General features: G+C 38.4%; 1 protein-coding gene and 1 long non-coding RNA gene across 3 annotated transcripts; one reads left to right on the top strand and one right to left on the bottom strand.

Moving 5' to 3' along the window:
- Window positions 1–1,427: 1,427 nt before the first annotated feature.
- On the bottom strand, window positions 1,428–21,907 carry LOC115214265 (glutamic acid-rich protein). Of its 2 annotated transcripts, XM_029783408.2 has the most exons (5): window positions 21,013–21,901; window positions 12,038–12,218; window positions 7,997–8,151; window positions 4,060–4,234; window positions 1,428–2,568 (listed from the first exon to the last, which is right to left on the bottom strand). In XM_029783408.2, the coding sequence occupies exons 2-5, from the start codon at window positions 12,185–12,187 to the stop codon at window positions 1,867–1,869; spliced, it is 1,182 nt and encodes a 393-aa protein (XP_029639268.1). In that variant the 5' UTR covers window positions 12,188–12,218; window positions 21,013–21,901; the 3' UTR covers window positions 1,428–1,866. The 2 variants fall into 2 exon arrangements, with proteins under 2 accessions (XP_029639268.1, XP_036360879.1); XM_036504986.1 differs by lacking the exon at window positions 12,038–12,218 and having other exon boundaries at window positions 21,013–21,907.
- Window positions 21,202–23,086, top strand: LOC118764344. Its single transcript, XR_005000160.1, has 2 exons — window positions 21,202–21,340; window positions 22,639–23,086. It is a non-coding gene; the product is annotated as an uncharacterized LOC118764344 (long non-coding RNA).
- The last annotated feature ends 1,440 nt before the right edge of the window (window positions 23,087–24,526 follow it).

Here is a 24,526-nt window from a genome sequence, read left to right as displayed (position 1 = left end):
CCCGGAACCATGTTGTTGGGAAGTAAGTTTCTTACCACACAGCCATGCCTGCACCTATTGTGTGATCATATAAAATCTCTCGTCAGTGGCTTTCCTGACTCAAATTAAGGGATTCACAACTTGTGGGTTTGTGGAACAATGTTTGATCAGCTATTAGCTACCACCAAAGCACCTATGGGGGGAACCTGTGCTGTCACTTGACTAACTAGAAACAGCAGCCAAATCTTCCTCAAAGCTTACTTCCTTAAAAAAAAAGTAAACACTGTATTTGCAGATAATCAAAGAGAAGAGATGATCACCGATCACCGCTAAAATTTCATCATGAATTCTGCTTTGATGTGATGTGGGATCACTTCAACACCTCATGTGTTACACTGTGCACCTGTTCAGACAGTATCGATTTGATAGAGAGTGAGCTAATGTATGGCATGACCATTTGATCACAGTAAACAAATCATTTGTGCAGGTCATTTGGCAAAAGGTGAACACTCAGTGTTGTTTTCGACGAGAGAGTCCATCTTATATATACATGCATCTGTATATATATATATACACATACACACATATATACATACATATATATATATATATATATATATAAATACTAGCACTATGTCCCGGCATTGTCAGGTCATAGTGCTAGTGCATGCATATACAGCTGTGTGCATGCACACAAGTACTGTCCAAATCTCTGACCAATCACATACAGCTAGCTGGCATTCATTTGGCGTATCAAGTTTTGGGTATTTTGATTGGGTTTTGGATAAAAAATTCACAAAAAAGTCACTTCTACTGATTTTTTAATGGCTTTGCGGGGTGACTGGGGAAATGTAAAGATGTGCACGACCACCCTTGGACGGTTTTGAATGACCATAGAAAGTGTGAGCTCTCTAACTGAAAAATTGTGGATTTGAATAAAGGACACACATACAGACAGACATTTTGCCGTTTATATATATATATATGGAGAAAAAAAGTCAAGATAGAAAATGCTAAAATAATTTTATAAAAAACATTTCAGTACCGGTTTCAGTCATTGAGATTTTTCAACTGTAAGTATGGAAAACAATTAAATTTTGTAAAAATTAAAAGAAAAGTTTTTTTAAAAGAATGTTTGCACAATGCTCAAATACAAAATACATTTTTCTTGTTTCTGCCTGTTTCCCTCTCTCTTGTTTACTCTTGTGGGTTCGAGTATCAACCAAATACACTCACAAAGCTTTAGTTGACTCAGGGCAATTGTAGAAGATATTTGCCCAAGGTGATGTTCAGTAGGACAGAACCCAAAACCACATGGTTGAGAACTGAACTTCTTAACCACACAGCCATGCCTGCACCTATGCCCAAAGTAATGATAATAACAAAAATAAAAGAAAAGCAAACAAGACCCTATAAAACAAAAAATAAATAAAAAGTCTAAAAAAACATTTTCTTTTATAGCATTTTTGGTACTTGTATTTTTTTGTATTTTTTTTAATAAATAAATGCAATGTGTACATGATCTCGATAGAGTAGGACGATTTTGGTAGACTTAATACATCGACTTGTTTACCAACCTCAACAGGCCATCAGATGGTTTGAGCAGAGTCCATTCTGTTATAAGCATTTGGGACAGATGTCTGGTTTTGAGCATAATGTCCACCCTTCCTGCCACCAGTCAGAAGCCCAAATGGACCGCAGGGGCTGCCTTTTGCCCCTTCTCACTAAGCCATTAAAAAATATTTTTAAAAAAACCACTTTTTGCCTCTCAAATTGTATTGCATTATTCGTCTTCTTCCTCCTCATCGTCATCGTCATCGTCGTCATCATCATCATCATCGTCATCATCATCATCATCATCATCACTGCTATCATCTTTATCGTCATCTACGGCACCTGCATTATTACCACCATCACCCCCCTCATCATCATTATCCTCGTTGTCATTATTGTTGTCATTTTCCTCCTCTTCCTCCTCTCCTCCTCCTCCTCCTCATCATCATCATCCTCATCACCATCATCGTCGTCGTCTTCATCGTCGTCGTTGTTGTCAGCATTGATGGTAACACTGTCCTTGCATTGCGCCTTGCCCTTAACTACTACTGCCTCCGCCATTCCCTCTGACTCTTCCCCTTCTTCCTCCTCTTCTTCCTCACTGCTCTCTTCCCCAGCTTCACTGCTGCCCTCTTCCCCCTCTTCTGACTCTGCACCTTCTTCCCCATCGTCTTCCTCCTCTGACTCATCGTCTGACTCTATTGCCACTCTTTTTGCTGTTGCTGCAGCTAGGGCTGCTTGAGCCGCTTGAGCTGCCCGTGCTGCTTGAGCTGCTATCTGTGCCTTTGCCGCTTTGGTCCGGTTATCAGTTATTTTGGCATTTTTAACCATGGGTTTTGCTGGTGGTAGTTGTGGTTGTGAAGGTGAAGATTTTACTTGTACAGCTACTGGTGCTTGAGGTTTGACCGATTTCTCTGGTTTCAATTTGGCAACTTTCGCTTTTGGTTGGAATTCTTCGTTTGTGGTCTTTGGTACAGGAATAATAGCCTTGGGTGATTCAACATTGACTTGCTGACTTCGGAAGATTATCATTTCCTGCAATTAACAAAAAGATTGACTTAATAAACACACAGCAACCACCACTACCACAACCACAACAACAATAACAATAACAACCACTATCATCACAACAACAACAATTCTAACAAGCACCACCACCACAACACCCACTATCTTAACAAGTACCATAACCATAACCACTCCACCACCACTGTCACAACCACAACAAACACTATCATAACAATTCCTACTACACCATCATTACCACAACAACCACTTTCACTATCATCATCATCATCGTCATAAGAACCACCATTGCCCTAACCACTATAACAATCACTTTCTCACCACTATCACCATCATAACAACAGTAAATGAAATATACATATTCTTACTTTCACTGGAGGGGGACAGTTTTCCAGCTGATTTTAACCATTAAACAGTGGACATCATTAATCAAAGTTTCACTAGAGAACAGAGGACATCATCAACTTATGTTTCAAAAGTTTTATATAGATTTAGCCGTCATTAGACAAAAGTAAATAATCTATGGCACTCTTCAACAAGGAGATTGTAAATTTTATTGGAAGAGAAACTGACAATTACTATAGTTTTGTATTTATTTAAAGTGAAAATAAGAATAAAAATTACCCTTCAGAAAAAGAGATCATTTTTGTTTTTCTGGATGCTTGGCACATACATTCATGCAAACTCTTTACTGGCATTTAAAAGTTCATGTAATCAAGAATGAGATGGTGTGCAATATTTTTAAAAGAAGTTTCTTTTTCCATGGCTGGATGTCCTTCCTTTCACTAATCCCTACTGTTTGCAAGCAAGGCAATATTACCCCTGGGTCAGAAAATGCTTTTACAGAATACTAGAAATGAAGGACAATAATTTACAACAGTCATGCAATGTCAAGATAAAGAAACACAAATATACACACTTACATCATCATCATCATCATCATCATCATCGTTTAGCATCTGCTTTCCATGCTAGCATCGGTTGGACGGTTCAACTGGGGTCTGGGAAGCCAGAAGGCTGCACCAGGCCCTGTCTGATCTGGCAATGTTTCTATGGCTGGATGCCCTTCCTAACGCCAACCACTCCGCGAGTGTAGTGGGTGCTTTTTACATGCCAGACAAGGCTGGCAAACAGTCACGATCGGATGGTGCTTTTTACATGCCACCGGCACAGAGGCCAGGCGAGGCTGGCAACGGCCACGTCCGGATGGTTCTCTTACGTGCCACCGGCACTGGTATCACAGCTACAATTTCCATTGATGTTGATATACATATATACATACACACATGCACACTCACACACACACACACACACACAATTTACATAATGGGATTCTTTCAGTTTCCATCTGACAAATACACTCACAAGGCTTTGGTCAGCTTAGGACTATAGTAGAAGACAGTGGGATTGAACCCAAAATGTGTGGTTGTGAAGCAAACATCTTAACCACACAGCCATACTTGCTTTGATATAAAACTCTTGAACAAACAAAACAATTACCTTCTCATATCGTTTTCTATCTTGTGCTGCTCTTTCTTCATATGATTTCTTCACCTCAGGTGTCGACAATTTCCACATCTTTCCCAGCAGTGTAGCCACTTCAGATACTTTTAATTCTGGTTTTTCTTCAATCAGCTTTGCTCTGTGGTCCTTACAGAAGATGAAAAACGCTGAGCTGAAAATGAAAATAGAAATGGAAGAGAAGATGTAAGATAAATTAATGTGACTGTAATATAAGGAGCAGAGGTAAATAAGACAGGAGATAGTGACAATGGTCTGTGGCCAGTTTTGAGATTGCCTGGAAGCTGTCATCAAGGCCAAAGATGGTTTCATTGAGTGAGATAGACAGAACACGTCATGAAGACAAAACTGGCCCAAATTTGACAAATATATCTCAAAAAAATAAAAACATTGTTTTATATTTTCCTGAGACAATCAACATACAAATACTGTCTGCATCCCCTCTCTCTCTCTCTCTCTCTCTCTCTCTTTTTCTCTCGTTCTGTGTGTGTGTATGTGTATAAAACAAACAGTGAAGCGTAGTGTAATCTTCTGCCTAACAAGCCCCTATCAAACCATCCAATCCATGCCAACATGGAAAATAGACATTAAATGATGATAATGATGATGATGATATATATATGTATATACTTTATTAAAGCTACCCGTACACTAGATGGTTGTGATCAGTTTTCATCTCAACTGTCCAACGAACAGAAACATGAAACTCTGAGTAACAGTCTTGTAATAATTTTGCAGCTTTAATAAAAACATATTACTCTACCCTCGGTATTTGAGTACTATTCTTTTCTAAGGACTGCTAACCATATCTTAAAAATTCCAAGGTAACAACATGTCAAATAGAATTTGAGCTCCATCTTACTTTGTATTCATTGCAGTTACCATTAGGATCTTCAACTGCACAACCCTAACCCTATTTGAATCACAAGAATCCACAAGGTTAGTTGCTAAGGTTTTGCAATGAAGGGAGATAAATCTTCTGGATCTGTAGCTGGCCTCTTATAGACATATATTTTTCCACAAGTGTAATTGATCATAACACTACACACCAATATAACATACATAAATTACACAAGAGTGCCACTACTTACAGAGGTAAGAAGAAATTCCTATGAGGTCATTTGACCTGCTAGAAATAGCAGGCACATCTTCCTCCAACCATTCACTGTCATCTTAAATAAGAATACATTAAATAATATTGTCCTAGGTACACTATTCTAGAATATCAGAACATCAGAATCTAGAATATCAGAATATCAGAATCTAGGATATATCAGATATGATCGTAGCCAGAATGGCCTTTGATCAGAGATCTGTTTACACTATCAAAGCTGATATGAATCTAAACAACAACGTGTTAAAGCTAGATGAACTAAGCACATGAGGCTTAAGTGTTTTGGCTATGGAGAGATGCAGTACAGACAAAAGAATAAGAAACATCTCAACTCTTTTAATTAGTTATGTAATTAATTACTAACCCTTTCTCTGTCCTGTGTAACATGAGACACACAGGATGCATTTCCCAGGTGTCCATGCATCATAAATGATACACATTACCAATTCTTTTTAACTACCAGAGTACCTTGGTACTTATGAAAAGAAAGTTTTATATTACTCTGAATGTATAAAACAAGGGCTAACTAAAAGTCTGAAAACAAGAATGGATATTAAGAACAAACTAATAGAAAGGCTGAAGATGCTCGACCTTTATTCTCTAGAAAAACGACGACGCCATGGTGATCTCATTCTTGCTCACATCATAAGCGGAAAGTGTAACCTCTCGAAAGAGCTGTTCTTCACTCCTGCTCCAGAACGTCGGCTGCGGGGTCACTCCGAAAAGCTCTATCTGCGATGATTTCATCTCAATCAAAGGAGAGGGGCTTTCTCCATCCGGGTTGTGGATCCGTGGAATAAGCTGCCGGACGAGATAGTGAAGATACCGACGACCGCTCGGTTCAAAGTCTCTCTTGACCAGAAATGGCCTGAACTCTTTGCATGAACACCCTCCCTGTACATAACTCCATGTCCCCCTTCATGGCCTTGCTTTTTGCTTTTTGAACCAAAAAATTAACTTAACTTAACTTAAATACTTTGGATAGGTAAAGGGTTATCTTAAGGCATCAACGGTTCCCAATATATGAACAAACAAGGAGGCAAAATACACTGAACATGCTCCAACTTGTACACAGTTTCTCATGTAACAATCTTATTGCACGGCAGAGCAGAAGGTTAATGATGCTACTGCTACACATACAAATGTCTGAGATAGCATTAAAAACAAAATTTTTAAAATAAAAGACATGTAACCACTTGGCAGGAAATCACACAACCAACATACTCCTACTTTTGGTCCCTAAATATGTAGTTTACCCCCATCTGTCTTTTCTATCACTATGACAGTGGCCTCTCTCTGAGCCCACTGATTACATACCAATTTCTTTACAACCCACAAGGGGCTAAACACAGACAGGACAAACAAGGACAGACAAACGGATTAAGTCGATTACATCGACCCCAGTGCGTAACTGGTACTTAATCTATCGACCCCGAAAGGATGAAAGGCAAAGTCGACCTCAGCGGAATTTGAACTCGGAAGTATACCACCTTCACTTAGACACATGTGACTCACTCCGCTTTCCTCCCCCTCATTATCCATATTGTGTCTACCACTACCATCACCAGGATCCACACCATATCACTTATCCCAGTTCTTCTACATTGAATGTTATCCATGTGGAATTCCTCCCTTGCCAGTGTTTTTCCTACTGTTGTTGACTGACTCATGTTCAACAAGAACATTAACTGCATTAGTTTCACCAATGTCAGAGGACCTGCAAGAACCACACTCACAGTTCCTTCCCTCAGACCAAACCATTTGAAAATGGAAAAAGAAAAAAAATCCCATACCCTCTGAAAATAATTGATTGACTACCTGCATAGTTTAGGCTTGCTTGAACAGAACTTCCTGGAGAGCCTCAATAACAATACTAAGAACAATTTGTTTGTTATTACAATGTTTTCCAGGATACAAGTTGAATTTTTCTAACCAAAGTTGCCAAAAATTCCAAGTGAAATGCAACAGGATTTGGAAAGATGGTAACAATGTTTGAATGATTATACTACATGTTTATTTCATACTCTATGTTGGCTTATATGTCAGAAAACACTAATACGATGAGTTGCGGATAAAGAGTTAGTAACGCAGAAGATTTCAATAGAACTTTTTTTTTTTTATGATGCTTAATCACAGAAGACAGAGTAGTACCCATGACCCTCGTCACAGTTTCCAAAACTGGTGTGAATTATCCTCAGACCAGAAACTTGGCCAGAGTGCTTGTAACAGAGTGGGCTGTTCTAAAGGCAGGTGATGATGCTAAACTGGACATATATATATATACACATACATATATACAAATAAATATCTATCTCTCTATCTACCTACACATCTCTCTCTCTCTCTCTCTCTCTCTCTCAAGATATATATATATATAGGGTAAAGGTTTTTATTTTTCATTTATTTCGAAATTTGCTATAAAATTGTGGTTTTTGGCTGTGTTGGCTGCTATTTCTAGCATGTAAAATTACCTGTTAAAGGGTAATTTTCTATTTTGAAATACGAATATGTTGTCTATTGACTTTTTATACATGCTAGGCCAATGGTGGTGATATTTATAATGAGTATTCGCCACCCTATATATATATATACACACACACACACACACACACACACACACACATGCATGCACACATGCAAGCATGGAAAACAGATATTTAATGATGATGATGATGACAATGATGATGATGATGATACTTACACATATGTCTCTATATACAAGATGCAAAATAATGAATTAAAAGAAATAATAGAAAATAAAGTTTGAAAAATTTCCAGAGAATATAGTAAACTTCCACTCACAGACAACGTTTCGGAGCATTCGGGTCTTTAACTTGTTTCCGTTTCCGTTTAATTTCACCAGGGGGTGGCACATAGTTAGCCATTTCATTGTCATACCGAATCTTGTCTTTCTGAGCCATCTCTTCAAACAGTTTCTTTTCCATAGGTAACATGTCCTAAAGGGAAAATTTTACCATGATAAAATAGTAATGAGGATCTAAGTTGGTGTTTGAAACATAAATGAACACGAAATTTTTGATGTAAATTTTAATTTAGAATACTAAGGTTTGGATGTGTGGTAAGTAGCTTGCTTACCAACCACATGGTTCCAGGTTCAGTCCCACTGTGTGGCACCTTGTGCAAGTCTCTTGTACTATAGCCTCAGGCCGACCAAAGCCTTGCAAGTGGATTTGGAAGACGAAAACTGAAAGAAGCCCATTGTATATATGTATGTGTATATGTGTGTGTGTGTGTGTGTGTGTGTGTGTGTGTGTGTGTGTGTGTTTGTGTGTCTGTGTTTGTCCCCCCAACATTGCTTGACAACCGATGCTGGTGTGTTTACGTCCCTGTAACTTAGCGGTTCAGCAAAAGAGACCGGTAGAATAAGTACTAGGCTTGCAAAGAAAAAGTCCTGGAGTCGATTTGCTCAACTAAAAGGCGGTGCTCTAGCATGGCCAAAGTCAAATGGCTGAAACAAGTAAAAGAGTAAACAGAAAGTTTGTAGGCATGGGTGTGTGGTAAGAAGCTTGCTTCCCAACCACGTGGTTCCAGGTTCATCTCACTGTGTGGCACCTTGGGCAAGTGTCCTCTACTATTATTGCTTTGGCCTAACCAAAACCTTGTGAATGGATTTGGTAGACAGAAACTGAAAGAAACCTGTCCTGTATATGTGTGCGTGCATGTGCGCATGTGAGTCACATGCATGTGCGCATGTGAGTCATTGTACCTGTGTTGGTCCCCCACCACAGCTTGACACCCAGTGTTAGTGTGTTTATGTCCCCATAACTTAGCAGTTCAGCAAAAAGAACAATAGAATAAGTACAAGGCTTAAAAATTAAAAAGTAAAAAAAGTACTAGGGTCAATTCATTCAACTAAAAATTCTTCCAGGCAGTGCCCCAGGATGGCCACAGTCTAATGACTGAAACAATTAAAAAATAAAAGATACCATTGAACCAGATGTAGACTCAGATAGGTTGGTATAAAAAAGTTAACCATAAGGTCACATGTCTGTGGATACACTGGGACTAAATTAAGTTAAGTTAATTTTTTGGCTCAAAAAGCAAAAAGCAAGGCCATGTAGGGGGACATGGAGTTATGTACAGGGAGGGTGTTCATGCAAAGAGTTCAGGCCATTTCTGGTCAAGAGAGACTTTGAACCGAGCAGTCGTTGGCATCTTCACTATCTTGTCCGGCAGCTTATTCCACGGATCTGCAACCTAGACGGAGAAAGCCCTTCTTCGATTGAGGTGAAATCGTCGCAGATAGAGCTTTTCAGAGTGACCCCGCAGCCGACGCTCTGGATCAGGAGTGAAGAACAGCTCTTTCGAGAGGTTACACTTTCTGCTTATGATGTTGTGAGCGAGAATGAGATCACCACAGCGACGGCGTTTTTCTAGAGAATAAAGGTCGAGCATCTTCTAGTACATCTGTCACAGATCTTGCTAGGCCTGATGAGAAGTAAATCTTCCCCTTGATAGGATATTAGTCTATTGCAAGTTAACTTTCCCTGCAGAGGGCTTGAAGCAAGGATTGATCTCAATATTACTTAGTTTTACAGGCTAATACTTAGTGGTGAATTATACCACTATGCTATGGTAAATTCTAGGTCTGCTGAAAATAGCAGCCAAATCTCTCTCAAATTATATCCAACCATCTTTGGAAAAAAGGAAGAGCATATTGGATAATGTAGTCTGAGGTAAACTTGTAAAGATGTATACTTTCTAGATTCTAGTCATTTGGGATTTCAAGCATTCAGGATTATAATACAAACATAGGCGCAGGAGTGGCTGTGTGGTAAGTAGCTTGCTAACCAACCACATGGTTCCAGGTTCAGTCCCCTGCGTGGCATCTTGGGCAAATGTCTTCTGCTATAGCCCCGGGCCGACCAATGTCTTGTGAGTGGATTTGGTAGACGGAAACTAAAAGAAGCCTGTCGTATATATGTATATATATATATGTATGTGTGTATGTGTTTGTGTGTCTGTGTTTGTCTCCCTAGCATTGCTTGACAACCAATGCTGGTGTCTTTACGTCCCCGTCACTTAGCGGTTCAGCAAAAGAGACCGATAGAATAAGTACTAGGCTTACAAATGAATAAGTCCCAGGGTCGATTTGCTCGACTAAAGGCGGTGCTCCAGCATGGCCGCAGTCAAATGACTGAAACAAGTAAAAGAGTAAAAGAGTAAAGAGTATATTTTTATTATAGAAAAAGCGCACTGCCAATGGCAAAATGCAAAAGACTCAAAGATTGGCTAGTTACTCAATAATTCAAGAACATATCAATGAGGAGGTGTAGTCAATAATTTAATTAATAATATTGGACAAGTGATGACAGGATCCTAAGTTTAAATCTGCCTGCAGTGTACTGAACAATAGATGCTGTGAACTGTGCTGTGTACAGAACAATAGACATAACTCTACTTGCACTGGTTTGTCTTACTGAATAAAATATAGACTCTGATCCTAATTTCACAGCTGAATTGGTCAACACTAGGAAGGCCATTCCAGACATATCAACAATTACAGGAAAAAACCTATGTACAATACACACATTTTTTTCACTAAAATTAAGATTAAAATTAGGAGTGTATATAATACATGTATTTATAGATAATTTAATAGATAATATAGATTAATTTTGTTTGCTAGCATTTATGTGTCTGTGTGTATGCATGTATGTATGTATGTATGTATGTATGTATGGGTGTATGAGGTCACTCTTTTCTACTCTAGGCACAAGGCCTGAAATTTTGTGGGAGGGAGCCAGTTGATTAGATTGAACCCCAGTATACAACTGGTACTTAATTTATCGACCCCCCAAAAGGATGACAGGCAAAGTTGACCTCAGCAGAATTTGAACTCAGAACATAAAGACAGACGAAATACTGCTAAGCATTTGCCTGGCATGCTAACGTTTTTGCCAGCTCGCCGCCATATGAGAAGGTCACTCTGATTTAAAACCGGATGTGTAGGGAATGGGAATGGACATTTTGGGGACCATTTGCTTGTGCTGGAGATAATGGCACTCTTGCATTCCTGAGCTGGTGACTCATATTAGCACGGGATATCTTGCCTTGGCATGTCTGTGAGTCATGTTAACAGAGTGAAGAGAGTGAGTGAGATATTGTGCAAGCTTTATTGGGTCTAAAATTTTAGGTGGCACAATCACCAGTGGAAAGCAATGGAATTCACAGGTGTGAGCCCAGGAGAAGCCAACTATGATGCAATAACCTTATGAATAAGCATTGCTGACATCTTGCATTTTAAACCAGCTATATCCAATCCATATACATATATACATACAAATATACATATTTGTATATATATATGTAGCAGTGTTCATGTGTGTGTGTGTGTGTATTTATGTATATAACAAAATAAATCAAACTTAAACTTAATGTAGTCTGAGATGAACTTGTAAAGATGTATCATCATCATCATCGTTTAACATCCGTTTTCCATGCTAGCATGGGTTGGATGGTTCGACCGGGGATCTGGGAAGCCAGGAGGCTGCACCAGGATCCAGTCTGATCTGGCAGTGTTTCTACAGCTGGATGCCCTTCCTAATGCCAACCACTCCGTGACTGTAGTGGGTGCTTTTTACGTGCCACAGATTCTAGTCATTTGGGATTTCAAACATTCAGGATTAAACTTAAATGTTGAAGTGAATCGAACGGCTCTTGTGTGTTTCTTAAATGGCTTATAAACACCTTCCACGCTGCAATTGTTTTCGTTTCAGCACACGATCTCAGATCAAATCACTTGCTCTGCAAGTACATCTCCGTAAGCAAAATAAATGTTAACAAGCAAAGAAAAAAAGAAAAAAGTAATTAGTATCACACCTTCCATCTTTCTGAACATTTCCGTAAAAATTCTTTAAAATCTAACTTAACACCGGGATGCTGTTTCTCATGTTCTTCCCGACAAATCTTCACAAAGAACATGTAAGATGTTGAACGACTGCGTGGTTTGCCATCTGCCTTCTTACCCATCCTTGACAGGACTGGGTAGATTTAGATAAATCTGCAAGTAGAATAAAAAAAATTGGATAAAGATATGCATGCAAGTGTATGTATGTATATGTATACATACTTATATATATATATGTGTGTGCGTGTGTGTGTATATATATATAATAAAATATTAGGGAATAAATCCAAACTTACAGGGAAAAATTAGATTTAGGATTAAATCCAATTTTATAGTATAAATATATTATATTATATTAAATTAGAGATAAAACCACTATTAGGCAAATCAAACAATGAAAAACATAAGCCAATACATAAAATTAATTAATTTATATTATTTAAATATATATCAAAAGTATTAAAAGTTTAATAAAAGATAAAGAGTATATATATATATATATATATATATATATATTATATATATATATATACACACACACACACACATGTACTCATTGGGTGTTACATGGATTATTCAAAACAGCTTGATTCAGATTCCGTGCTAGTTCAAGTTTTGCAAGTCCATAATGGAGCCTGTCTCCACTGGCTGGTGGGATCCCTCCAGCCTCTATTAGGGGCTTGCGAAACTTGAAGCAGCACGGAATCTAAAAACTGTATGTGAATATATATAAATATACATATATATATATAGTGGCTGTGTGGCAAGTAGTTTGCTTACCAACCACATGGTTCCGAGTTCAGTCCCACTGCATGGCACCTTGGGCAAGTGTCTTCTACTACAGCCTTGGGCTGACCAAAGCCTTGTGAGTGGATCTGGTAGACGGAAACTGAAAGAAGCCCATCGTATATATGTATATATATATATGTGTGTGTGTGTGTGTGTGTGTCTGTGTTAGTTCCCCCAACATTGCTTGACAACCGATGCTGGTGTGTTTATGTCCCCTTCACTTAGCGGTTCAGCAAAAGAGACCAATAGAATAAGTGCTGGGCTTACAAAGAATAAGTCCCAGGGTCGAGTTGCTCGATTAAAGGCGGTGCTCCAGCATGGTTGCAGTCAAATGACTGAAACAAGTAAAAGAGTAAAAGAGATACCTTCATACATACATACACACACATACATATATATACACATACATACATATATACACACACACACACATATGTACTTATACATACATATATACATAAATATATATATATACAGACACACATACATATATTTATATATATTCCCAATGCATGCCATCTTGGGCAAGTGTCTTCTATTATAGCCTTGGGCTGACCAAAACATTGTGAGTAGATTTGGTAGATGAAAGCTGAAAGAAGCCTGTTGTATGTATATAGGTATATATATATATGTGTGCATGTTACTGTGTATGTCTTTGTCCCCTAACACTGCTTCACAACCGGTGTTGGTGTGTTTACAGCCTTGTAACTTAGCAGTTCAACAAAAGAGACTGATAGAATGAATACCAGGCTTAAAACAAACAAGTACTAGGGTTGACTCATTTGATATATATACATATATATATATATACAGGGGTTGGACAAAATAATGGAAACAGCTAGCATCAGAGCATCATAATTTTGAAATATTGATAAAACTGTCAAAAGCTTGCTTATTTTTATGTTTTTTAATCTATTATTAGTATTGCTTAATATGTTCCGCTAAAATTCTAGTGTTTGACCGAAAGGTTGTATCTATTCCTTCTTTGTCTATCATTTCAAATTATATTTGTTTACTTTTGTATTTCCACCCTGTATTGTCTTGTTTGCTCAAGCCCTAATTCTACGCAAATCTTGCGGGTGCTGCCGATATACAAGGTTCTCAATCTTGTTGTTAAAAGCACGAAACTGACTATTAGTATTTTTGATCTGATGAAGAATTAGTGTCTGTCCTACGTTTATGTTTTGTAGTATTTAATGCATTTTTCACTCATGTGTGTGCACGCGTGTATTCATAAAGGTATGTATATATATATACAGGGGTTGGACAAAATAATGGAAATACCTAGAATCATAGCATCATAATTTTGAAATATCTATAAAACCGTCAAAAGCTTGTTTATTTTTATGTCTTTTTTATTTATTATTAGTATTGCTTAATATGTTTCGCTAAAATTGCTGTTTCTTTTCACATATCCAAAAAAGGTATTAAAATTCATTAAAATGACAGATCTATTGAGTTTTCAAAGAGGTCAAATTGTTGGTGCTCATATGGCAGGTGCTAGAGTAAGGAAAACAACCGAAATGTTTGGTGTATCAAGAAGTACTGTCTCGAAAGTAATGACAGCCTTTGAGAAAGAGGGAAAAACCTCCACATTGAAACAAAACACCAGAAGAAAACCAAAACTTTCAGATAGGAACCATTGGACTCTTACTCGAATTGTTAGAAAGGACCACAAAAATTCAGCTCCAAAAATTACTTAATGACCATCTCGAGAACCCAGTTTTACAAGAGCAAAGAAGACAAAGGATGAAACAATCTGAAACTGCCACACTATACCAAACATGGTAAACTACTAGTCACCAGAACATGCAATGTAGTCCTCAGCAAGACTACACTTACAGCATAGCATATCCAAAGTACTGAGTCTTTTGGTCACAGTTAGTCATTTGATCAAAACAAACCAAATAGGATAAAACCAATAAGATTATTGTTGCCTGTAGATACAACATAATGAACAAGTTTATTGTTCATGTAGTAAGCTACAAAATTCTTACATTCCCTTGATTTCCTGTAATTCAGGCTACCTCCTGGTCACAGCAGACAAAATGGAAAAGGTGTTGCCTTGGAGGATGCAAGGGTGATACAGTGAAAAAGCCATTGTGACTCACGGGGCAGCACTTGCAGATAACCATCACCATTCCGATAGCAGTGAGCAGGGATATGGCCCAGGGGTTGAAGACGCCGGAGGTCTTGACTACCACATGATAATTTGCTTTTCTCAGCCTGACAAGCAGTGGAGCCTGGGCAGGTAGCTGAACACACCAAATTGCAGCTGGAGAACTTACTGCTGTATCGGTTCCAGCATGGTTAACCAAGGGAAGAGTGATACTGTATTGCACATGCGATTGCCATCAGCAATCACTACTACAACCCTACATTAAGACTGTAATACCAGAATACCCTATCATAGCCAATGGCATTACTAACAACTACAACTAAAGCATTATAAATCAATGAAGAAATTTAAAGATGGAGAACTCCTCACTAACAAGTGAAATTGCATTTACATTCAAATGTGAAACTGCCTATAATGAAATCTCAAAAAATCCCAACAAAAAGAAATTACTTAAGTCTTAACACCAAAACAGTTAATTTTAGTTGCCATATTTTTGTGGAAATAAACTGCTTTTGTTTCAACTGATTTTGAAAAATATTAAAGAATAGGCGCAGGAGTGGCTGTGTGGTAAGTAGCTTGCTAACCAACCACATGGTTCCGGGTTCAGTCCCACTGCGTGGCACCTTGGGCAAGTGTCTTCTGCTATAGCCCCGGACCGACCAATGCCTTGTGAGTGGATTTGGTAGACAGAAACTGAAAGAAGCCTGTTGTATATATGTATATATATGTATGTGTGTGTGTGTTTGTGTGTCTGTGTTTGTCCCGCTAGCATTGCTTGACAACCGATGCTGGTGTGATTACGACCCCGTCACTTAGCACTTCGGCAAAAGAGACCGATTGAATAAATACTGGGCTTACAAAAAATAAGTCCCGGGATCGATTTGCTCGATTAAAGGCGGTGCTCCAGCATGACCACAGTCAAATGACTGAAACAAGTAAGAATAAGAATAAGTAATATAATTTAATCATTAAGTGGTGTTTGGTGTATAAACTACATGAAATTTTGTGGGAGCATTTTAATCTAAATCATCATCATCATCATCATTGTTTAACGTCCGTTCTCCATGCTAGCATGGGTTGGACAGTTCGACCGGGGATCTGGGAAGCCAGAAGGCTGCACCAGGCTCCAGTCTTATCTGGCAATGTTTCTACAGCTGGATGCTCCGTGAGTGTAGTGGGTGCTTTTTACGTGCCACCTGCACAGGTGCCAGGCGAGGCTGGCATCAGCCACGGTCGGATTGGTGCATTTTACGTGCCACCGGCACGGAAGCCAGTCGAGGCGGCACTGGCTTCAGCCACGATTCGGATGGTGCTTTTTACGTGCCAACTTTAAAAAAAAGAAGTTTGTATTACAAAACTAAGGGTGGTTTCAGGTGGGATGGCATCAAAAAGGTTAATATGTTTCCTACAAGATGGCAAGTTGGCAGAACCATTAGCATGCCGAACAAAATGCTTAGCAGCACTTTGCCTGTTTTACAATCCGAGTTCAAATTCCACTGAGGTCAACTTTGCATTTCATCCTTTTAGGGTTGATAAGATAAGTACCAGTTGAGCATTGGGGTCTATGTAATCAACTGAACCCCTCCCCCATACTAGCATAGCTAGAGTGTGCGCCATCCAGGGTGGCTCTTCAGTTTGCTGCTCTGCAGGCCCCCACAAAAAGTACATATTGCCTACGGCAGACCCAAAACTGATACTACGCCACTAAAAGTGCCACGAGGAGTAGACCACTGCCTCCCACCTCTAACTACACTAGTAATCCTCCAAAATTGCTGGCCTTGAGTCAAAATCTGAAACAAATATAAGTTCCCTACCTATGAATTTGTAAAATATTAGCTAAGTTTAGCAGAGAACAATATTAGCAGAGTACAAGACAAACAACACAAGGGACATTCCCCTTCTTCAGCTGCCCCTGTTTCGACTCAATGCGTGCTTCGAAGGTATATATATATATATAAGGACTAACACAATTCCTGAGCTGGACACCGCTGCATCGCTTTTGAAGGGTTTGAGTGGATTTTATTGATTGCAATATGTTGGGTTGTACTAGAAAACAGTTGAACCGCTGCAGTTACCTTTCTACAGACTCCCATATTGGATAATTTTCTCCATCAAAATGTTATGTCTAATGATTGTCAGTGTCCTTACTGAAGCTGAGTTATGTGACATACGTTGGGGGCCCATGCTTAAAGCTATCAAAATGTCATTAGAGCATAAAAGTTGTGTTAAGCAGTCTTTACTACTTATTGCTAGCTGAGATTTAGAAGATTGTTTCTTTCTTCAAAATCAGTTATTCTTACTTCATACTCTCCATCTCTCTCTCTTTTTCTCCCTCAAATACTTTAATAAGAGAGATCAGTAAGCAAACAGTAATTTACTGTAAGCAATTTATTTCCATTTTTGAAAGCTGGTATGATGAACAGGGACAGAAAATGCTCAGGTATTATAGATAGCATCCATACATTTTCTCCAAAGAATAGACAGAAGGCGTAGGAGTGGCTGTGTGGTAAGTAACTTGCTTACCAACCACATGGTTCCGGGTTCAGTCCCACTGCATGGCACTTTGGGCAAGTGTCTTCTGCTATAGCCTCAGGCCGACCAAAGCCTTGTGAGTGGATTTGGTAGACGGAAACTGAAAGACGCCCGTCGTATATATGTGTGTATATATATATATATATATATATATATATGCATGTACGTTGTCAAAGAGAGAAGAGCAAAGACTGGTAACGGCTCAAAGAGCCATGGAAAGGTCAATGCTTGGTATCTCGTTGAGAGAGCACATAAATAGCAAGATCATCAGAAAGAAGTCCGGCGTGAGAGATGTCATCGCAGAGTATACTCGCAGCAAGTATAGATGGGCTGGACATGTCGCCCGGCTCACCGATAATCGGTGGACGCACGCAGTTGTCGAGTGGTACTCGTGTTAGCGGAAAAGACCACCCGGAAGACCTCCACGATGGTGGAGTGACGATTTCAAGAGGACGATTGGGATCACGTGGATGAGAAAGGCGCGATCCAGAGAGGAGTGGACAGCGTGCTGTGACCAGCGGTGTCAAATGGACCTCTGACGGACTGGTCGGTCAAAGTGATCAAAGTGAAAGTGATATATGCATGTGTGTGTGTATACGTTTGTGTATCTGTGTTTGTCCCCCCAACATCGCCTGACAACGGATGGTGGTGTGTTACGTTCCCATAACTTAGCGGTTCGGCAAAAGAGACTGATAGAATAAGTACTAGGCTTACAAAGAATGGCGTTAGGAAGGGCATCCAGCTGTAGAAACACTGCCAGATCAGACTGGAGCCTGGTGCAGCCTCCTGGCTTCCCAGACCCCAGGTCGAACTGTCCAACCCATGCTAGCATGGAGAACGGACGTTAAATGATGATGATGATGATGATGAAGTCCTGGGGGTGATTTGCTCGACTAAAGGCGGTGCTCCAGCATGGCCACAGTCAAATGACTGAAACAAGTAAAAGAGTAAAAGAGAAGGGATCAGTTGATGTCGATACTGTTTCAAGACACTAGTGGGGGTAACTTAAGATGCTTCTCAGCTGCATTGGGTTTAATTTTATTAGCCACTACGATGTCTAAGGTGCTGAAAGTTAACATCAGGGATTTACTTCAACTTCAATAGATACAGCATAAATCAACCGAATCAGTATCACTGAAGAGAACAATATTGCTTCAGTAGAATCTCTACAACTTTGACTTAGCACCAATAAATGAAACAGAAACCTTTGCTTCTTAACTATAAAGAATAGAACACTCAGGAGGTTGTGTTTAATTTTCTGAATGGTCCAACGGTTTATCTAGGAGCTTCTTTATTAATGATAGTAATCCTCATGCAGTTCTGAAGATATATTTTTCGTTCGAGCATTGTTATTGCCGTCTGCTGCTAGCAGTATACATACATACACGCATGAATACATACATACATACACACACACACACACACATACATACATACACACATACATACACGCACACATGCATACACACATACATGTGTTTGTATACACACATACTCAAAGCGTACTCAATACATGCAGTAGAGTATAATTATTTGTATGAAACTGGTGAGTCACTTCATTGCTAAACTACTTAGAATTTCTCGTTCAGTACGATCTATCAGACGAGTAGAGAGAGATGATCGTATATTCTGAAGGATCGGGTCGAGAAAGAAACAATCAGTACCGACAGAGTAAATCGACAGTTTTATATAAGTGTTTGTGTACATGCCCCTAAATCGTGTGTACAATAATATTCATACACATATCTTATAAGGGCAAGGTAACATGCAACACACACAGACTACCATTGAAAAATTGTGGTTACTGTGAGTGCAAAATGAGGTGGTGACTGCGGACAAGTTCCGTTGATGTATAGCCACAACCCAGCCTTGATTAAGCAGACGTATGACCAAAAGCATTCTAATCGTGACCATCCAGTTTTGTTTTCAAGTTACACTGTGCAATGTACCGCCTTTTTTTTTTTTTTTTTTCTTAGAGGCGGTAGAGTGTAGTTTGAAGGAAATTTACTTGTCATGTCAAACAGATCGAATAACTACGTGGGTCGTAGCGAAGAGATTAGAAGATAGCAGTTAGGTGACAGAGAAACGGGTGGATGGTTGGCTAGTTTCTGTACCAGTCATAACGGGTTAGTTAAGGGTAACTGTGATATGACACATTTCTGAAGCAATCTGATATAACGAACCTAGTTTCAATGATTCTAAAACAACGATATGAAATTAACATACCGATATACAATTAGAAATAACAATACTGTTATTTAGATTAATCTTTTCTGAAAGTTATTTGATAGTTATGATTAAAATTATAATTCTGTTGATCAGAAAACATGTTTAACCCCAGATCAGTCCTAACTCAATAAACCTGATCAAAAGTGTTCCTCACATGACTATCCACCACCTCATCGCTTTTTTTTTTGGAGGGGGGGGTATCCTTTCTCAAAAAGGGTGTGATTTTAGATAGATACTGCTGCTGTTTATAGCAAATCAAGTAATCACTTTTGAGGTCTGTAGAAAGCTGTGTAAGAACAAGGTAAAACTGGAAATTTACTAAGATAAAAAGGTATGAGGAAGGGATAGATAAGGGCTTACAAAGGTGCCAGAGTATTTTGAAAACAAGGCCACTTATCGCTCTCTCTCTATCTATCTATCTATCTATCTACCCACACACAGACACAAATTCTTTAATACTATTTTTCCATACATACTCAAACGTGTCTACGTATGTAATATTTGTGTATGTCCAGATTTTTCCATTTACTCACTAATTAGTTACGTTTTGTGGCAATATGCTTGTTTTCATTTAAACACACCCACTAACGCAAATATTTACGCATACACATATTGTATGTGTGTGAGCGTGTACATGTATCTCTTTAAAAAAGATGTGTGTGTGTGTGTGTGTGAGATTATGCGTACGCATGTGTATGAGCAGAAATGATCTATATGACCATATGTTTGTTTGTTTCTGTTGAAATATACGTAAACGTAAACACATTATATTTTCCGATAAAAGCATTTATTTATTACAGTTGTCGACCATGAGATACGATCATATCGTGGAGGAAAAAACACTCATAAATGTGATGAACAATATGTTTTGGAAGTTACATACAGAATGCAAGCATGTGTCAATTTCTTCCTCAAAAAAAAAAAAAAACCATCTACTCTCACTCCCCCCTCTCTCTCTCTCTCATTAATTTTCCTTCGTCCTCTCACTCTATCATTCTTTCTTTCTCATTAATTTTCCTACATCTTCTCGCTCTCTCTCTTTAATCATCATTCTCTCTCTCTCTCTCTCTCTCTCTCTCTCTCTTTGTCTCTATCACATACATACTTACATACTCATATGCACACATACTCACACTCACTGACATTTCTTCATACAAATACTCATTCCCTAATGAATTTCTGTGGCCCATAATCATGAATATAAAATCACAGATGCATACATACATACATACACACACACACACGCATCGAATAAAATGAGGGCATGAATTTACTCACGGGGAAGATGACAAGAACTGATCGTTCCAGAGACCAGTGTTTGATCTAAACTGTCGGATTCGGTTTTTCAAACTGCTTTTGTTCTTAAAGACTTTTGTTTTTTTTTTACGTTTGTTTGTTTGACACTTTAGTTTAACTTTTTTCTCTTTTCTTTAAAGTATGGTGTTGGAATCTAGAACATATGTCGTATCTCCTTAGCACACCAGTTGGTTTAAGGATCGCTTTGGAGAGGGAAAAAACCGCCACGGCAACAATAATAACAAGAATAATGTCTACTACTACTACTACTACTATTGCTGCTACTGTCACTACTATAACTAAAGAACAAGTAAGCACTGCCAACTCCTCCTCTGTTAGCACTCCGTGTTCATAAAAGCACCTGCCCTACTCTTTCAACACCGCCAACCACTATAACCTAAGTTCTTTCTGTATTCTCTCATATTGTTTTTCCTGTCCTTTCTTCCTTCACTCACGCACATACACTCTCACACATACGTACATTCTCTATTTATTTCTCTATTTTTCAATCTTTTTTCCCTCTCTCATTCGTTCACACATACACACACACACTCTTTCACTGATTTTTTTCTGTCTATATTTATCTCTTACTGTCCTCTTTCTTATAAATAAAATAGATACTTTTCTCTTTTTTTCCTCGTACACACACACATTTCTTTCTTCATCACTTGTTTAATGCACATTTACTTCTATATACTATCTTTGTGCGCCTGTACATTTTATCTGTTCCTTCCCCTTTTTTTTTCCTCTCTTTCACTCACATTACACAACCATCTTCTCTGTCTCAATTCTTTTTCTCTCACACACACACACACATTGTTAACGCTCTCTGTCGCACTCACTCTTATCATCCCTCACATTTTCTGACTCTGTCTTTCTCTTACCTTCACTCACATCAACCCCCCCCCCTACCGTCTCTGATCTCTTTCTCTAACTCTCTCTCACTTCATCAGCTACCATTTTTTAACTCACACTCTCACTCTCCGTCACATCAGTCAGCCACCGTATTCTTTTATCTTTCTCTTTCCCTTTCATTCACCCCCAACCTCAACTACGTTTTCTGATTCTCTCACTCTCTCTCTCTCTCCCTCTCGCTCTATCTGTCACTTTCCTCTTATCAGCAAATTTCATGACTCCTTCTCTTTCTCTTTCACACACATCATCAACCACATTTTCTCTCTCTCTCTCTCTCTCTCTCTCTCTCTCTCTCTCCACGTTCATTGTCTGCTTTTTTTTCTCTCTTCGTTACATCAACAACCACTTTCTCTAATTCTCTCACTTATTTCATACAACCACCTTATTTAAATTCTCATTTACACTCATAGAAATTCATAAACATTCCTAATGCTATTTATTCTCGTTTCTTCCTCATCTTGTATCTTCAACCCGGACACTATACTTTATACGGTTTTTTTTTCCCATGATTATTCAGCAATCTAATAGATTTCCATAATAATCATCCTTAAAGAAAATATTCACGTCTTTTGTCAAGAAGTATATATATATATAGTTAAGTATATATATATATATATATGGTAGAAAACAGCCACTCTTACAACAATTTTAATGCTATTAAACTTCCCTTTTTTTTCTCTTTTTTCATTCAAGATGATTTGCATGTCTGCTGTACTGAAAGATAAAAGAAAACAAAATTGAAAGAAATTTACACTTTTTTTATTGCCAACTAATACATCTTTCTCTAATGATTCGTAATATGGCACATTAAATTATCTTCTCTCTTTATCTGTCTACATTATCAAAATATTTTTGACTTATCAAAATAAATAGCTTTCAGTTTTTTGTTAATATCTATGTTGATTTCCTTATTTCTATCTTTCAGTCTTTTAATCTAGATAAAGTAGATATTTTTATGTATATGATTAAATCCTTTATAATATTCTTTATTTATTTTCTTATTTTCAGTATCGTATTCCGAAAGTGTCTAGAAGCTTTATCCTGTTTTGTATCTAGACATTTTTGCATCGTAAGTAAAATTTGTAACAATGACGACTTCAATAATAATAAAAAGGCTGACGCACCAAACCTCAAACTGCAAGATCTATTCAAGTGTGTGTTAATATTTCATAACTTTTAGACATGTCTTTCATCTTCTACATGTTTCAGTCATTGAACTGCGGCTTTACTGGGGCACCGCCTCTGCCGAACCGCTAAGTTACGAGGGAAGTAAACAAACCAGCACCGGTTGTCACGCGATTGTGGGGGGACGAATTTAAACACAAGCACACGCTCATACACACATTTTTAAACGTTTCGACCAAAGGCTGTGACCATGCTGAAGCACATATACGATGGGCTTCTTTCAGTTTCCGTCCACCAAATCCACTCAAGACTTTGGGCGGCCCGAGGTTATATTTGAAGACACGAGCTGGCAGAAACGTTAGCGCGCCGGGCGAAATGTTTAGCGATATTTCGTCTGCCGTTACGTTCGGAGTTCAAATTCCGCCGAGGCCCACTTTGCCTTTCATCTTTTCGGGGTCGATAAATAAAGTACTAGTTACGCACTGGGGTAGATGTAATCGACTTAATTCCTTTGTCTGTTGTTCTTGTTTGTCCCCTCTATGTTTAGCCCCTTGTGGGCAATAAAAAATATATATTTGAAGAGACTTGCCCAAGGTGTCACGCGGTGGAACTGAACCCAGCCAGAACCAGGTAGTTAAGAAGCAAACTTCTTAGCACACAGCCACAGAGTATTAAATCAAAACAATATATTATGTATCTAAAATAAATATAAATTAATGCTAACATAATCAGGACGTTTTAATTAATTTAAATTAAACGTAGCGTGGAAGAAAAAATAAATTAACTTAATAAATTCTGTTCAAGAAGGGTAGGGGAGACAAATCAAATTCGATGACTGGCATCAGTTGCTAGTGGAGTGCTAAGAGTACCATACAAGTGTGATCGTTGCCAGAGGAACAAGCTGGCCTCCGTACCGATGGCACGTAAAAAACACCATTCGAGCGTGATCGTTACCTGCATTGCCTTATTGGCACTTGTGCTGGTGGCACGTGAAAAAACATTCAAGCAAAGTTGTTGCCAGTGCCGCTGGACTGGCTCCTGTGCAGGTGGCACATAAAAAGCACCATTTGAGCGTGACTGTTGCCAGTACTGCCTGACTGGCCCTCGTTCCGGTGGCACGTAAAAGCACCCACTACACTTTCGGAGTGGTTGGCGTTAGGAAGGGCAACCAGCCGTAGAAACTCCAGATCAGATTGGATTCAGTTGCAGCCATCTGGTTCGCCAGACCTCAGTCAAATCGTCCAACCCATCATGAAAAGCAGATGTTAAACGATGATGATGTGATGATATATATATATATATATATATATATATATATGTATATGTATATATATATATATATATATATATATATATATGTATATGTATATATATATATATATATATAATATATATATATATATATTATATATATTATATATATATATATATATATAAAACATCTCTTCTCTCTATA

This window comes from Octopus sinensis, linkage group LG7 (assembly GCF_006345805.1).
Source record: "Octopus sinensis linkage group LG7, ASM634580v1, whole genome shotgun sequence".
Lineage (NCBI taxonomy): Eukaryota > Metazoa > Mollusca > Cephalopoda > Octopoda > Octopodidae > Octopus > Octopus sinensis.
Note: the sequence above shows the minus strand (reverse complement) of the source record. Positions and strands in the feature narration are given on the sequence as shown.